A 16,058-nucleotide genomic window follows, 5' to 3' on the forward strand; every position below is an offset into this window, starting at 1 on the left:
CAGAAATGACTGGATTTGGTGTACGATTTCTACCATTTCCTGCCAGTTTTTTCTCCTTCCTGGCACTAAAAAACCAGGTATAATCCAGGTGTGAAATGTGGTTGGTGCAGTGAGACATCTGTGGAGACAAATAGCTTTATCCATTTAGGCAATAAAGAGAAATGTAGGTAGATGTAGGTAGATGTAGATTATGGTGATGCTAACGCTGTGTTACGGGTTTGAGGAATGTATTTTCAACGATGCAGTGAAGAGGAAGCTAGAGGCAGTGGAGATGTCGTGCTTGAGGGTGATATATGGTATGAATATTATGCAGATAACTCAGAGTGTGAAGACTAGGAGTGGAGTTAATTAATAAAAGCATAGTTCAGAAGGCTGAGGAAGAGTTGAGGTGGTTTGGGCATTTGGAAAGGATGAAACGGAATGGGGCGAGCAAGAGGGAGAGCCATCTAAATTGTGTGGAAAGACTGATTTAATGAATGTTGTTTCCTCCTTTTTTGGTCACTGTACCTCGGTGGGAGATAGCTAGCATGTTTAAAATAATAAAATATTGAAATTATCTCAAAATCGAAGTTAAAGCCAAAGATTTATTTCTACATGATAAAATGTTTGTACAGAGATGCGTAACATGATGTAATATTTGTACAGAGATGGGTAACATTTGGTTGTGCATGCAAAACGCCCATGGTTATGTAGACCATTTCGGGCAATGGCTGTGTGTATGGCCCTGCCTCTATCCACACTACATTTTATGGGTGTACAGATAATTTCCTAATCCCTGGGAACGGGAAAGTAGGGCTTAATGCGTCTTGCACAGTGATGGGCCTTAAGAATCCCGACATCATGGGCTCTGGTGGCCTGGTGGCAAACGCTCTCGCTTCACACGGCGAGGGCCTGGGTTCGATTTCCAGCCAGAGTAGAAACATTGGGAATGTTTCTTTCCACCTGTTGTCTATGTTCCCCATCAGTAAAATGGGTACCTGGGTGTTAGTCGACTGGTGTGGGTCTCATCCTGGGACACTGACCTAATTTGCCCGACATGCGGAGCATAACAAGCGGCTTTCTATATAGTAGTATGTCATTGTTGTCAGCTAGGACTGTATACCTTGTACATGCACTTGTAGTAAATAAAGATATTATTATTATTATTAACAAGAAGCCCTAACCACACGGACTTCAGCACTGATGTTGGTGGAGTGTAGACGTGTTGCTCAGGGAGTAAGACACCTGGCTCTGCCGGTGTTTAGGCCTGAAGTTCACCTGACCTAAGTTGGGAATTTAATGTTTACCTTTCTTTTTTTCCGGAGGAAACTTTCCTATCTGAATTCCGCCCAGATTTGGTCAATACCATATTCCACGGACTCGGGTGGTAACGCTCAATAAAGGTTAAGCTTTGGTAGCCCTAAATAATCCCAATAACACCAACAACCCTCAACCACAACAAAACACTGATGAGACGACCTGTCACTTGCCTTTATAAACCCAAAAAGAAGATGGTGATGAAGAAGAAGATGCTGATGAGACAACTTTAGCAAGCATCTCACATCATAAAAACACATGAGAATTTATTCACGGTTTCGACTAAAGCGAGAGAGAAACACTAGATGACCTCAGCAAGCAAGTAGCACTGAGAACTAAATTACCAATGAACCAACACAGCAAGAGTGACAATACACTACAACTTTTGTAGTCAGAAGAAGATTAAGAGATTTCGTTCGGATTTTTAACCCCGGAGGGTTAGCCACCCAGGATAACCCAAGAAAGTCAGTGCGTCATCGAGGACTGTCTAACTTATTTCCATTGGGGTCCTTAATCTTGTCCCCCAGGATGCGACCCACACCAGTCGACTAACACCCAGGTACCTATTTGCTGCTAGGTGAACAGGACGATAGGTGTAAGGAAACGTGTCGAAATGTTTCCACCTGCCGGGAATCGAACCCGGGCCCTCCGTGTGTGAAGCGGGAGCTTTAGCCACCAGGCCACCGGGCCTCTGTATAGCCCTTGTGGCTTAGCGCTTCTTTTTAATTATAATAATAATAATCTGAGATCCGTTTCAGGCCCTTCCCAGGAGTATGCTAACTCCTAGTTATTTATTCACTGCTAGGTAATGGGGCAGGTGCTAGGAGAGTTGTCCATACGTCTCGTCTCTTCCTGGATTTGACTTGGGGTCCTCTCAGATGTTAGCCGAGGACACTATCATTGAGCTACGAAGTACCACAAGTCTTGAAGCACCTGTGAACTGAAACATTACAGTGTTACATGCCACTGTATAGCCTCACACACCATTGTATAGCCTCACACACCATTATATAGCCTCACACACCATTGTATAGCCTCACACGCCATTGTATAGCCTCACACACCATTGTATAGCATCACAAACCATTGTATAGCCTCACACACCATTGTATAGCCTCACACACCATTGTATAGCCTCACACGCCATTGTATAGCCTCACACACCATTGTATAGCCTCACAGCATTGTATAGCCTAACATGCCATTGTATAGCCTCACACACCATTGTAAAGCCTCACACACCATTGTATAGCCTCACACGCCATTGTATAGCCTCACACGTCATTGTATAGCCTCACACGTCATTGTATAGCCTCACGCACCATTGTATAGCCTCACACACCATTGTATAGCCTCACACACCATTGTAAAGCCTCACACACCATTGTATAGCCTCACACGCCATTGTATAGCCTCACACGTCATTTTATAGCCTCACGCACCATTGTATAGCCTCACAAACCATTGTATAGCCTCACACAGCTTTGTATAGCCTCACACACCATTGTATAGCCTCACACACCATTGTATAGCCTCACACACCATTGTATAGCCTCACACACCATTGTATAGCCTCACATGCCATTGTATAGCCTCACACACCATTGTATAGCCTCACACACCATTGTATAGCATCACACACCATTGTATAGCATCACACACCATTGTATGGCCTAACACACACACACACACCATCGTGCAGTTACCAGGATTATTATTGCCATGAGGAAGCGCCAAACCCATAGGATTATACAGCACCTGTGGGAGAAGATGGAAGGTATTCAGGCTTAATTCAGGGAACTGAGTGCAGATCCAATTCCCTAGATCAAGAGCCCCTCACCAGCATCAAGGAACCTCCCTTAAGGGGCAGTCACTAGGAAGAAAAGAGTGATGTTTCACTCTTATCTTACACTACATTTCATGCATTCATCTGGAGAGAAAGAAACTTCTAAATAGACCTCATATATAAAAATATATAACTTAATTCACTCTCCTCTCAATTTTTTTTATACTGACACATCACCTACCATTCTGATTTCATTATGTCACCTAATAGAAAAAGAAGTGTTGGAAAAAGTGTCCAGAAGAGAATTACACGACGACAGATTTCATTTGCAACAAAAATTGCCATTCTTGACAAATTGAAAGCTGGTGTGAGGCCTTGTATTATTGAACAAGAGTTTGGTGTAAAATACAACTCAATATTGAGCATAAAGTTTAATGAAACAAAAATAAGAGCCAAAGGTAGTACAAAAGGTAATCCGGTTAATCAGGAAACTTACTGTATGTCTTCGAGTGATCGTCATCTTCGAGTCTATGAACACGTTAATACTTCTGTACATAGTAAGCACAATATATAAATAAAGTACAGTATACAATACTCTTATTGGAATACAGATAGTTATACTTCTTTAGTTAATCTATAGATGTATGAAAATATGATGACTTAACCAAATATATTTTAGCAATTTATTGAATAATAACGATTCTGTGATGGGTTATGTTTATATATAATTTTCCAAAAGCTAATTTGATATATAAAATTAATAGAACAATTTAATTTAGTCATTTTTTTTTTTTGTTGCTCAATTGTTATATTTTCTAATTTAGTAAAACAATTTATTTCTGATTTTCCTTGCATTACATAGCTATAACTATGTACCGGTGTTACCTGGAGTTTACCTGGAGAGAGTTTCGGGGGTCAACGCCCCCGCGGCCCGGTCTGTGACCAGGCCTCCTGGTGGATCAGCGCCTGATCAACCAGGCTGTTGCTGCTGGCTGCACGCAAACCAACGTACGAGCCACAGCCCGGCTGATCAGGAACTGACTTTAGTTGCTTGTCCAGTGCCAGCTTGAAGACTGCCAGGGGTCTGTTGGTAATCCCCCTTATGTGTGCTGGGAGGCAGTTGAACAGTCTCGGGCCCCTGACACTTATTGTATGGTCTCTTAACGTGCTAGTGACACCCCTGCTTTTCATTGGGGGGATGGTGCATCGTCTGCCAAGTCTTTTGCTTTCGTAGTGAGTGATTTTCGTGTGCAAGTTTGGTACTAGTCCCTCTAGGATTTTCCAGGTGTATATAATCATGTATCTCTCCCTCCTGCGTTCCAGGGAATACAGGTTTAGAAACCTCAAGCGCTCCCAGTAATTGAGGTGTTTTATCTCCGTTATGCGCGCCGTGAAAGTTCTCTGTACATTTTCTAGGTCGGCAATTTCACCTGCCTTGAAAGGTGCTGTTAGAGTGCAGCAATATTCCAGCCTAGATAGAACAAGTGACCTGAAGAGTGTCATCATGGGCTTGGCCTCCCTAGTTTTGAAGGTTCTCATTATCCATCCTGTCATTTTTCTAGCAGATGCGATTGATACAATGTTATGGTCCTTGAAGGTGAGATCCTCCGACATAATCACTCCTAGGTCTTTGACGTTGGTGTTTCGCTCTATTTTGTGGCCAGAATTTGTTTTGTACTCTGATGAAGATTTAATTTCCTCATGTTTACCATATCTGAGTAATTGAAATTTCTCATCGTTGAACTTCATATTGTTTTCTGCAGCCCACTGAAAGATTTGGTTGATGTCCGCCTGGAGCCTTTCAGTGTCTGCAATGGAAGACACTGTCATGCAGATTCGGGTGTCATCTGCAAAGGAAGACACGGTGCTGTGGCTGACATCCTTGTCTATGTCGGATATGAGGATGAGGAACAAGATGGGAGCTAGTACTGTGCCTTGTGGGACAGAGCTTTTCACCGTAGCTGCCTCGGACTTTACTCTGTTGACGACTACTCTCTGTGTTCTGTTAGTGAGGAAATTATAGATCCATCGACCGACTTTTCCTGTTATTCCTTTAGCGCGCATTTTGTGCGCTATTACGCCATGGTCACACTTGTCGAAGGCTTTTGCAAAGTCTGTATATATTACATCTGCATTCTTTTTGTCTTCTAGTGCATTTAGGACCTTGTCGTAGTGATCCAGTAGTTGAGACAGACAGGAGCGACCTGTTCTAAACCCATGTTGCCCTGGGTTGTGTAACTGATGGGTTTCTAGATGGGTGGTGATCTTGCTTCTTAGGACCCTTTCAAAGATTTTTATGATATGGGATGTTAGTGCTATTGGTCTGTAGTTCTTTGCTGTTGCTTTACTGCCCCCTTTGTGGAGTGGGGCTATGTCTGTTGTTTTTAGTAACTGAGGGACGACCCCCGTGTCCATGCTCCCTCTCCATAGGATGGAAAAGGCTCGTGATAGGGGCTTCTTGCAGTTCTTGATGAACACAGAGTTCCATGAGTCTGGCCCTGGGGCAGAGTGCATGGGCATGTCATTTATCGCCTGTTCGAAGTCATTTGGCGTCAGGATAACATCGGATAGGCTTGTGTTAGTCAAATTTTGTGGCTCTCTCATAAAAAATTCATTTTGGTCTTCGACTCTCAGTCTGGTTAGCGGCTTGCTAAAAACTGAGTCATATTGGGACTTGAGTAGCTCACTCATTTCCTTGCTGTCATCTGTGTAGGACCCATCTTGTTTAAGTAGGGGCCCAATACTGGACGTTGTTCTCGATTTTGATTTGGCATAGGAGAAGAAATACTTTGGGTTTCTTTCGATTTCATTTATGGCTTTTAGTTCTTCCCGCGATTCCTGACTCCTAAAGGATTCTTTTAGCTTAAGTTCGATGCTTGCTATTTCTCTGACCAGTGTCTCCCTGCGCATTTCAGATATATTGACCTCTTTTAGCCGCTCTGTTATTCTTTTCCGTCGCCTGTAAAGGGAGCGCCTGTCTCTTTCTATTTTACATCTACTCCTCCTTTTTCTTAGAGGAATAAGCCTTGTGCATACATCGAGTGCCACCGAGTTAATCTGTTCTAGGCATAAGTTTGGGTCTGTGTTGCTTAGTATATCTTCCCAGCTTATATCGGTTAGGACTTGGTTTACTTGGTCCCACTTTATGTTTTTGTTATTGAAGTTGAATTTGGTGAATGCTCCCTCGTGACTAGTCTCATTTTGTCGGTCTGGGGCTCCATGCATACATGTCTGAACCTCAATTATGTTGTGATCTGAGTATATTGTTTTTGATATGGTGACATTTCTTATCAGATCATCATTGTTAGTGAAGATGAGGTCTAGTGTATTCTCCAGTCTTGTAGGCTCTATTATTTGCTGGTTTAAATTGAATTTTGTGCAGAGATTTAAAAGCTCGTGTGAGTGTGAGTTTTCATCAGAGCTGCCTCCTGGTGTTATTACTGCAACAATATTATTTGCTATATTCCTCCATTTTAGGTGCCTTAAGTTGAAATCCCCCAGGAGCAAGATGTTGGGTGCAGGAGCTGGAAGATTTTCCAGACAGTGGTCAATTTTTAACAGCTGTTCTTGGAATTGCTGGGATGTTGCATCCGGAGGCTTGTAGACTACCACAATGACTAGGTTTTGGTTCTCGACCTTTACTGCTAAAACTTCCACTACGTCATTTGAGGCATTAAGCAGTTCTGTGCAAACAAGTGACTCTGCAATGTACAGGCCAACCCCCCCCTTTTGCCTGTTCACTCTGTCACATCTGTATAGGTTGTAACCTGGGATCCATACTTCGTTGTCCAAGTGATCCTTTATGTGGGTCTCAGTGAAAGCCGCGAACATTGCCTTTGCCTCTGCAAGCAGTCCACGGATGAAAGGTATTTTGTTGTTTGTAGCTGGCTTTAGACCCTGTATATTTGCAAAGAAGAATGTTATCGGACTGGTGGTATTGTTGGTACTGGGGGGGGATTTTTTTTCCGGCATTAGTATCTGTATCTGTTGGTTTGGAGTGGAGGCCATCGACTGTGGTTCCACTCCAGGAATGACTGGATTTGGTGTACGATTTCTGCCATTTCCTGCCAGTTTTTTTTCCTTCCTGGCACTAAAAAACCTCTCCCTCTTGAGTGGCTGTGGCTACCCAGGTTTTCCCATGGCCTGGATGTTTTGTATCTTTTTGTCCCCTTTAGATGGTATGCCTGGCAATTTAAGTTATAGCACAGTCTTTCCTGTACTGAAGAGGTACACATTTCAGGGTGAAAAAGCTTACAGGAAGGGAGTTTGCATTTTCCTGTTTTCATATGGGCATGGCATTTTCTAGGGTGGTCATAGTTGCATGTCCCATCTGTTTTTCCAGATTTCCCATGCCAGCAGATACCAAGTGCATAGTATGTGCACAGGCTTGGTTTCCGCTTGCCTTGGGTTTCTGTGACTGTATTCCCTGTTGGTGCATGTTTCCCTGTCTTACTTCTATCCTCCCTAGCACCAACAATGGAGCTCCCACCAGTTGTTTTTGGTAATTTATCCTCACTATTGCTATTGGAGTCCTCTTGTTTGCTATTTCCTGCGGTATTTCTAGTTTGCAATATTGGTTTTATCTTATCTTTGACTACACTTGTTTCCCTACTATGGCTCCTGTCCCCTATGAGATCATTTATATGTATTCCTTCCTGCGTATAATTCCCGACTACCTGGACAATATCTCCAGCTTCACCATTTCTGTCTCCCAGGACAGTATCTCCAGCTTCACCATTTCTGTCTCCCAGGACAGCACCTCCAGCTTCACCATTACTGTCTCCCAGGACAGTATCTCCAGCTTCACCATTTCTGTCTCCCAGGACAGCACCTCCAGCTTCACCATTTCTGTCTCCCAGGACAGTATCTCCAGCTTCACCATTTCTGTCTCCCAGGACAGCACCTCCAGCTTCACCATTACTGTTATAAGAACATAAGAACATAAGAACATAAGAATGGAGGAACACTGCAGAAGGCCTACTGGCCCATGCGAGGCAGGACCTTATCAAAACGATTACTACCTAAAGCTTTCCTAGAAATAACTCCTGTACCCAATGACACCAATCAAACCCAGCCCCTCCCACTCATATATTTGTCCAGTCTCTTCTTAAAGCTACCCAAGGTCCTAGCCTCTATCACCCCACTGGGAAGACTGTTCCACGCATCTACAACTCTGTTAGAAAACCAGTACTTACCTATGTCCTTTCTAAATCTAAATTTATCCAACTTAAATCCATTATTCCTGGTTCTTACCTGGTTCGACACCCTCAGTACTTTATTAATATCTCCCTTGTTTATGCCTGTCATCCACTTATATACTTCAATGATATCTCCCCTCATTCTACGCCTCTCCAGAGAGTGGAGATTTAAGGCTTTGAGTCTATCTTCATACAGGAGGTTCCTTACACAGTAAATCATTTTAGTCATTCTTCTCTGTATGTTCTCTAATGAGTCTATATCCATCCTGGTAGGCTTTTTTTTTAACATTAATGCTGTATATATTGTATACTTTTTGCTGGTTAATAATGACCCTGGCACTTTGGATTTTAGCTTAAACATGTATGAGTGATGGTGAAAGTGTTGAATGATTACGAAAATTTTTTCTTTCTTTTTAGGTTTTTCTTTCTTTTTGAGTCACCCTGCCTCGGTGGGAAACGGCTGACGTGTTAAAAAAAAAAATGGTTCATTATGTAATTTTTCCAACATAAAGAGTCAGTAGAAATAGTTTTTATTTTAATTACCCAGAATATAACTGTCTATATTGCACAACCCACTTATTATTGTGGAATTTACATAAGAAAATTAGCGGCTAAACACAATACATGCTTACCTTGGTAATATGGTGCTCGCTTTAGAGCACTTCACTAATAAGTAAGTGTATTCAGGTACAGGTATACATAAATACAGTTACATAAATAATCATACATAGCATGTGTAGATTACCCAAGATAACCCAAAAAAGTCAGACAAAGGGACTTGCTTCCATTGGGGTGCTATTCAGTGATGTATATTCATGTTTATTATTTCCGGCACTTGCCTTGCTTTTAAGATGGTTTTTGAGTTCAAAAAAAAATTTTCTTTTTTTTACATTTGTTTTTAGCTTTTTATATGAACTGGCAAGTGAAAATATAGCTATGATTTGCTTTATGGTGGCGGTCTGGAACCTAACCCATCTGGAACGTGAGTCACTTTCCTATTGAACTGAGGGTCAGCTTTGATTCTTTTTACTGTATTTATTTCTTCCAAATAACTGCCTTCTTATGTAACATAGGTAATATATGCTTATATTTAAATCACATTGTGTATGTACTGTTACATTGTGTATGTACCTAAATATAGTAAACATATGCATTATTTTCATATAGTCAGACTTGAGTCCTGGAAATGGAAAGTACAATGCCTGCACTTTAAAGGAGGGGTTTGGGATATTGGCAGTTTGGAGGGATATGTTGTGTATCTTTATACGTATGTGTTTCTAAACTGTTGTATTCTGAGCACCTCTGCAAAAACAGTGATTATGTGTGAGTGTGGTGAAAGTGTTGAATGATGATGAAAGTATTTTCTTTTTGGGGATTTTCTTTCTTTTTTGGGTCACCCTGCCTCAGTGGGAGACGGCCAACTTGTTGAAAAAACAAAAAATGCGTTAAGATAGTATTTCAATATCTGTTAACTTTCATTTTTCTTATTTTGTTCAGGAAACCGTTACAAGGAATATTTGGAAGCTAGAAAATCTGGATTTGACAAAATTGCTGAATTAGAGTTAATGGAGGCAAGAAAAGATTGTGAAGACAGAATTAAAGAATTAGAGAATTTGCTGGCCAAGAGAGCTTTAAAAGGCAAAAAATCTGCTGTGCTGCTTCAAGAGTATAGCAACAAAAATGAAATTATGGATTTTCAAAGAAGAGGTGCTGTTATAAAATCTACATCTAAAGTTGATGGTAAATTAGAGAGTATTGTTAACTAAGTAAATTTTATTTCCCACATTATATTCTTTGTATGCCACCTTCTTATTATGCATTACTTTATTCTCAAAAATAATTTTATGTATTTTTTTTTCACAACTTTGATTACAAAATTCTAAATATTACAAATAATATACTTAAACAATAATTAATATTAGAATCCAGTTCTATACTTCCAGGGCAAGGGTCTGAGTCTCATCCTGACAAAACTATCAGGCAAGAGTTTTCTTTAGGTGTGGGAGAAAAACAGGAACTGATTAATAATGGTACTGTATGTCATCTTATGTATTTAAGATTTATCAAAAATGGTTTTGCATGTGTGTGTGTGTGTGTGCACGTGTGTGTGTGTGTGTACTCACCTGTACTCATGCAGTATTTTATATGTCGTTATCATGTCTCCCCTGACCCTCCTGTCCTCCAGTGTCGTCAGGCCGATTTCCCTCGAACTTTCTTCGTTGGACAATCCCCTTAGCTCTGAGACTACTCTTGTTGCAAACCTTTGCACTTTCTCTAATTTCTTGACATGCTTGACCAGGTGTGGATTCCAAACTGGTGCTGCATACTCCAGTATGGGCCTGACGTAAATGGTATACAGAGTCTTGAACGATTCCTTACTGAGGTATCAGAATGCTATCCGTAGGTTTGCCAGACGCCCGTATGCTGCAGCAGTTATCTGATTGATGTGCGCCTCAGGGGATATGCTCAGTGTTATGCTTACCCCCAGATCTTTTTCCTTGAGTGAGGTTTGCAGTCTTTGGCCATCTAGACTATATTGTGTCTGCAGTCTTCTTTGCCCTTCCCCAATCTTCATGACTTTGCATTTGGCAGGGTTAAACTCAAGGGGCCAGTTGCTGGACCAGGCTTGTAGCCTGTCCAGGTCTCTCTGTAGTCCTGCCTGATCCTTGTCCGATTTGATTCTTCTCATTAACTTCACATCATCTGCAAACAAGGACACTTCTGAGTTTATCCCTTCAGCACAGGTCCTAGGACTGACCCCTGTGGAACCCTGCTTGCCACAGGCGCCCACTCTGACACCTCGTCACGTACCATGACTCGTTGTTGCCTCCCTGTCAGGTATTCTCTGATCCATTGCAGTGCCTTTCCTGTTATGTGTGCCTGATCCTCTAGCTTTTGCAGTAACCTCTTGTGAGGAACTGTGTTGAAGGCCTTCTTGCAGTCCAAAAAATGCAGTGTGTGTGTGTGTGTGTGTGTGTGTGTGTGTGTGTGTGTGTGTGTGTGTGTGTGTGTGTGTGTGTGGTGTGTGTGTGTGTGTGTGTGTGTGTGTGTGTGTGTGTGTGTGTGTGTGTACTCACCTAATTGTGGTTGCAGGGGTCGAGACTCAGCTCTTGGCCCTGCCTCTTCACTGATCCATACTAGGTCCTCTCCCTCTCTGCTTCCTGAGCTTTGTCATACCTCTTCTTAAAACTATGCATGGTTCCTGCCTCCACTACTTCTCTAGCTAGGCTATTCCACTTCCTGACGACTTTATGACTGAAGAAATACTTCCTAATGTCCCTGTGACTCGTCTGAGTCTTCAGCTTCCAATTGTGACCCCTTGTTTCTGTGTCCCCTTTCTGGAACATCCTGTCCCTGTCCACCTTGTCTATTCCCTGCAGTATCTTGTATGTCGTTATCATGTCTCCCCTGACCCTTCTGTCCTCCAGTGTCGTCAGTCCGATTTCCCTCAACCTTTCCTCGTACAACATTCCCCTGAGGTCTGAAACTAGCCTTGTTGCAAACCTTTGTACTTTCTCTAACTTCTTGACGTGCTTGACCAGGTGTGGGTTCCAGACTGGTGCTGCATACTCCAGTATGGGCCTAACATACACAGTGTACAGTGTCTTGAACGATTCCTTATTAAGGTATCAGAATGCTATTCTCAGGTTTGCCAGGCGCCCGTATGCTGCAGCAGTTATTTGGTTGATGTGTGCCTCCGGTGACGTGCTCGGTGTTATGGTCACCCCAAGATCTTTCTCCCTGAGTGAGGTCTGTAGTCTTTGTCCACCTAGCCTATACTCTGCGGTCTTCTTTGCCCCTCCCCAAACTTCATGACTTTGCATTTGGCTGTGTGTGTGTGTACTCACCTAGTTGTACTCACCTAGTTGAGGTTGCGGGGGTCGAGTCCGAGCTTCTGGCCCCGCCTCTTCACTGATCACTACTAGGTCACTCTCCCTGAGCCGTGAGCTTTATCATACCTCTGCTTAAAGCTATGTATGGATCCTGCCTCCACTACATCGCTTCCCAAACTATTCCACTTACTGACTACTCTGTGGCTGAAGAAATACTTCCTAACATCCCTGTGATTCATCTGTGTCTTCAGCTTCCAACTGTGTCCCCTTGTTACTGTGTCCAATCTCTGGAACATCCTGTCTTTGTCCACCTTGTCAATTCCTCTCAGTATTTTGTATGTCGTTATCATGTCCCCCCTATCTCTCCTGTCCTCCAGTGTCGTCAGGTTGATTTCCCTTAACCTCTCCTCGTAGGACATACCTCTTAGCTCTGGGACTAGTCTTGTTGCAAACCTTTGCACTTTCTCTAGTTTCTTCACGTGCTTGGCTAGGTGTGGGTTCCAAACTGGTGCCGCATACTCCAATATGGGCCTAATATACACGGTGTACAGGGTCCTGAATGATTCCTTATTAAGATGTTGGAATGCTGTTCTGAGGTTTGCTAGGCGCCCATATGCTGCAGCAGTTATTTGGTTCATGTGCGCTTCAAGAGATGTGCCTGGTGTTATACTCACCCCAAGATCTTTTTCCTTGAGTGAGGTTTGTAGTCTCTGACCCCCTAGACTGTACTCCGTCTGCGGCCTTCTTTGCCCTTCCCCAATCTTCATGACTTTGCACTTGGTGGGATTGAACTCCAGGAGCCAATTGCTGGACCAGGTCTGCAGCCTGTCCAGATCCCTTTGTAGTTCTGCCTGGTCTTCGATCGAGTGAATTCTTCTCATCAACTTCACGTGTGTGTGTGTGTGTGTGTGTGTGTGTGTGTGTGTGTGTGTGTGTGTGTGTGTGTGTGGGGGTGTGTGTGGGTGTATGTGTATTCACCTATATGTGGTTACAGGGGTTGATTCAAAGCTCCTGGTGACCTAAAAAGAAAAACATAAGTTTTTCTTTTTAGGTCACCCTGCCTCGGTAGGATATGGCTGGTGCATTGAAAAAATATATACAGTAGTACCTCGGTACTTGAACTTAATTTGTTCTAGAAGGGTGTTCAAGTGCTGATCTGTTCGGGTACCGAATGAATTTTTCCTAAAAGGAATAATGTAAATTAGATAATCCATTTCAGACCCCTAAAAATACACTTACAAAATCATATTAACATGAAGTTTACAAGCCTAGCATGCATAAATCTAAAAAAATAAAAAATAAACGCAAAGTGGGGAAATGAGGTTCGGGTCACAACCAAATTGGGTTGCGACCAGAGTTTTGGAATGAATTATGGTTGTGACCAGAGGTTCCATTGTAGTATATATATATGTATATATGTACATATACAGTGGAACCTTGGTATGTGACCAGGTCCCTACTCGAACAAAGCTCAGAACTCTACCAAACATATACGACCTGCCAGAACTTTGCTGTAAACTGTGTACAGTGGAACCCCAAGTTTTGGCAGTAATCCATTGCAGGAGCTAGGCCTAAACTCAAAACAGCCAAAAGTTGAAGCAATATTTTCCTAAGAAATAATGTAAATACAGTTAATCCATTCCAGACCCAAAAAAATATTCACAAAAAATAAATTTTTTAAAGAATAACTATAGTTTAACATACATATAGTACTTAAAACATGCATATATAGTATTAAATGAGTAATACAATACATAAATAAACATTTAAATAAACATTTAAAATCACATTTACGTACCTTTATTAAAGTCTCTTGTTGGCTTCTGGAAGATAAGGAAGAGGAGAGAGGGAGGACTTATTATTGCCTCAACCACTGCCTCCACCACTGCCTCAACTACTGCCTCAACCACTGCCTCAACCACTGCCTCCACCACTGCCTCCACCACTGCCTCAACCACTGCCTCAACCACTGCCTCCACCACTGCCTCCACCACTGCCTCAACCACTGCCTCCACCACTGCCTCCACCACTGCCTCTACCACTTCCTCCACCACTTCCTCCATCACTGCCTCAACCACTACCTCACTGCCACTATGAAGTTTCTTTGGGCCCATGGTGGCTTATTTCACAGTCACAATCAATAAACAAGCACTAAACACAATGAATTTATTGTGAAATGTTTCGATGAGCATGCAGGGTAATGTTCACTTAAGGATAAACAAAGCTAGACTAGTTCAGGATGCCTGCCCGGGGAGGTGCACAGGCACGGGCAGGCAGACAGGTCTGGTACGCCGGCTGAAACACGGGACAACGGCCAAAACTCAGGACAAAAAAAAGTGGCCAAAAATAGCGGTTGAAACTCGAAGCAGCTGATACTCAGGGCAGCCAAAACTTGGGGCTCCACTGTATTTCATGTTTCTTTGCATTTTTTTTTTTTTTTTTTTATTATTTATATAAAGTCACCATGGGGCCTACAGTGATTAGTGATAACAGCCAACCAAACAGAAAATTGGTTGGGAAGAACTTGTTCAGTACTCAAACAGAGCAGCACTCGAACAGCCTTCTGGAATGAATTAAGGTCGTATACTGAGGTTCCACTGTACATACATACATACATACATACATACATACATACATACATACATACATACATACATACATACATACATACATACATATACATACATATACATATACATATACATATACATATACATACATACATACATACATACATACATACCTACATAGGTTGAAGAAGCAATCAAGGACTGGAATCAGAACATGCACACTCGACTAAATGAATACCTTGATTTCCAGGACGACAAAACTGAACAAGATAAGTTGTCTGATGCAGTTATAATAAACAGTCCACACATTCCTAGTGACATAACCCAAGCACAGTGCAAAGAAACTGCTATCAGGATAATACAGAACCACGTACAAGTCATTGTGCAAAACAATGAAATCAAAGAAACACGTTTGTTAGGAAAACCAGGAAGTAAACACAGTTTAATGATCCGACTTCATTCATACGATAAAAGAAAGGACCTAATTAAATCAGCAATTACAATGAAAAATGGAGTGTACATAAATGAGTATCTAACAAGAAAATGTCCAAACCTTCTGTTCAGGTTGAGAAAACTTAAACAGGAAAACAAAATACATCAGTGTTTCACGCGAGATGGGAAAATACTAGTAAGGAAAACATCAACAGGACAACAATATACTATCTCAAACGAACATGATTTCTCTACCTTCCTTAGAAAAGCTGACATTTCTGTAACAGATTAGATAAGTTCCCTTAATACATATATACGTGTGGTGCATATTGTGTACGTTACTATTATATTGTGCATTATTATTTTTTATTTTTCATCACTAGGTAATGCCAACTACCTCCAATACTTTATACTTCTTTCTTACTGCTATTAATTGCTCATAATTTTATGTTACAAGTCAAATCTTACTCCAAATTAATATTATTCATTGTTCTTACCTGTCCATTTAATTTTGTTTACCACTACTTGTTTTTTTTAGTCACTTTTTATTGTGTGTGCAATTAGTGTATATTCCAATTACTTTTTTGCAAGTACCAAAACTATCTTTTGCTAGCTAGTACCAACTACCTCATATTTTTTTACTTTTTATTGTGCAATAAACTGCTCAACTTATTTAATATTACAAATCAGATCTTACTCCTAAACCAATATTATTTCATAGTGACTATCTGTCCATTTAACTTTGTTTACCATTACTTAATTTTAGTCACTTATATATTTTCTCCTTTATTTTAGCTTTATATAACTACCCTAGTTCATATATTCACAATTGTTAAAATAATCAAGGTGCTATTCTCAGGTGCTAAAGTGTAATAAGTTCACTATTTTGCCATTATATTCCAGAGCTCATTTATTTGATTACCACTTTATTGTTCACCACAAC

The 16,058-nt window shown here is 41.4% G+C and overlaps 1 protein-coding gene across 5 annotated transcripts in view; it reads left to right on the forward strand.

Moving 5' to 3' along the window:
- Positions 1–1,915: 1,915 nt before the first annotated feature.
- Positions 1,916–16,058, forward strand: part of LOC128684802 (uncharacterized) — a 62,116-nt gene continuing 47,973 nt past the window's right edge. For 4 of the 5 annotated variants that reach the window (XR_011394133.1, XM_070101143.1, XM_070101133.1 and 1 more), the window contains exons 1-3: positions 1,916–3,639; positions 9,778–10,020; positions 10,224–10,310. Coding sequence is in view for 4 of the 5 variants with exons in the window: in XM_070101143.1 (XP_069957244.1) it covers positions 3,339–3,639; positions 9,778–10,020; positions 10,224–10,310 (631 nt within the window). In the remaining variant the exon portion in view is untranslated. The remainder of the gene's footprint in view (positions 3,640–9,777; positions 10,021–10,223; positions 10,311–16,058) is intronic. The other variant, XM_070101154.1, reaches the window with a different exon arrangement.

Source organism: Cherax quadricarinatus, chromosome 5 (genome assembly GCF_038502225.1).
Source record: "Cherax quadricarinatus isolate ZL_2023a chromosome 5, ASM3850222v1, whole genome shotgun sequence".
Taxonomy (NCBI): domain Eukaryota; kingdom Metazoa; phylum Arthropoda; class Malacostraca; order Decapoda; family Parastacidae; genus Cherax; species Cherax quadricarinatus.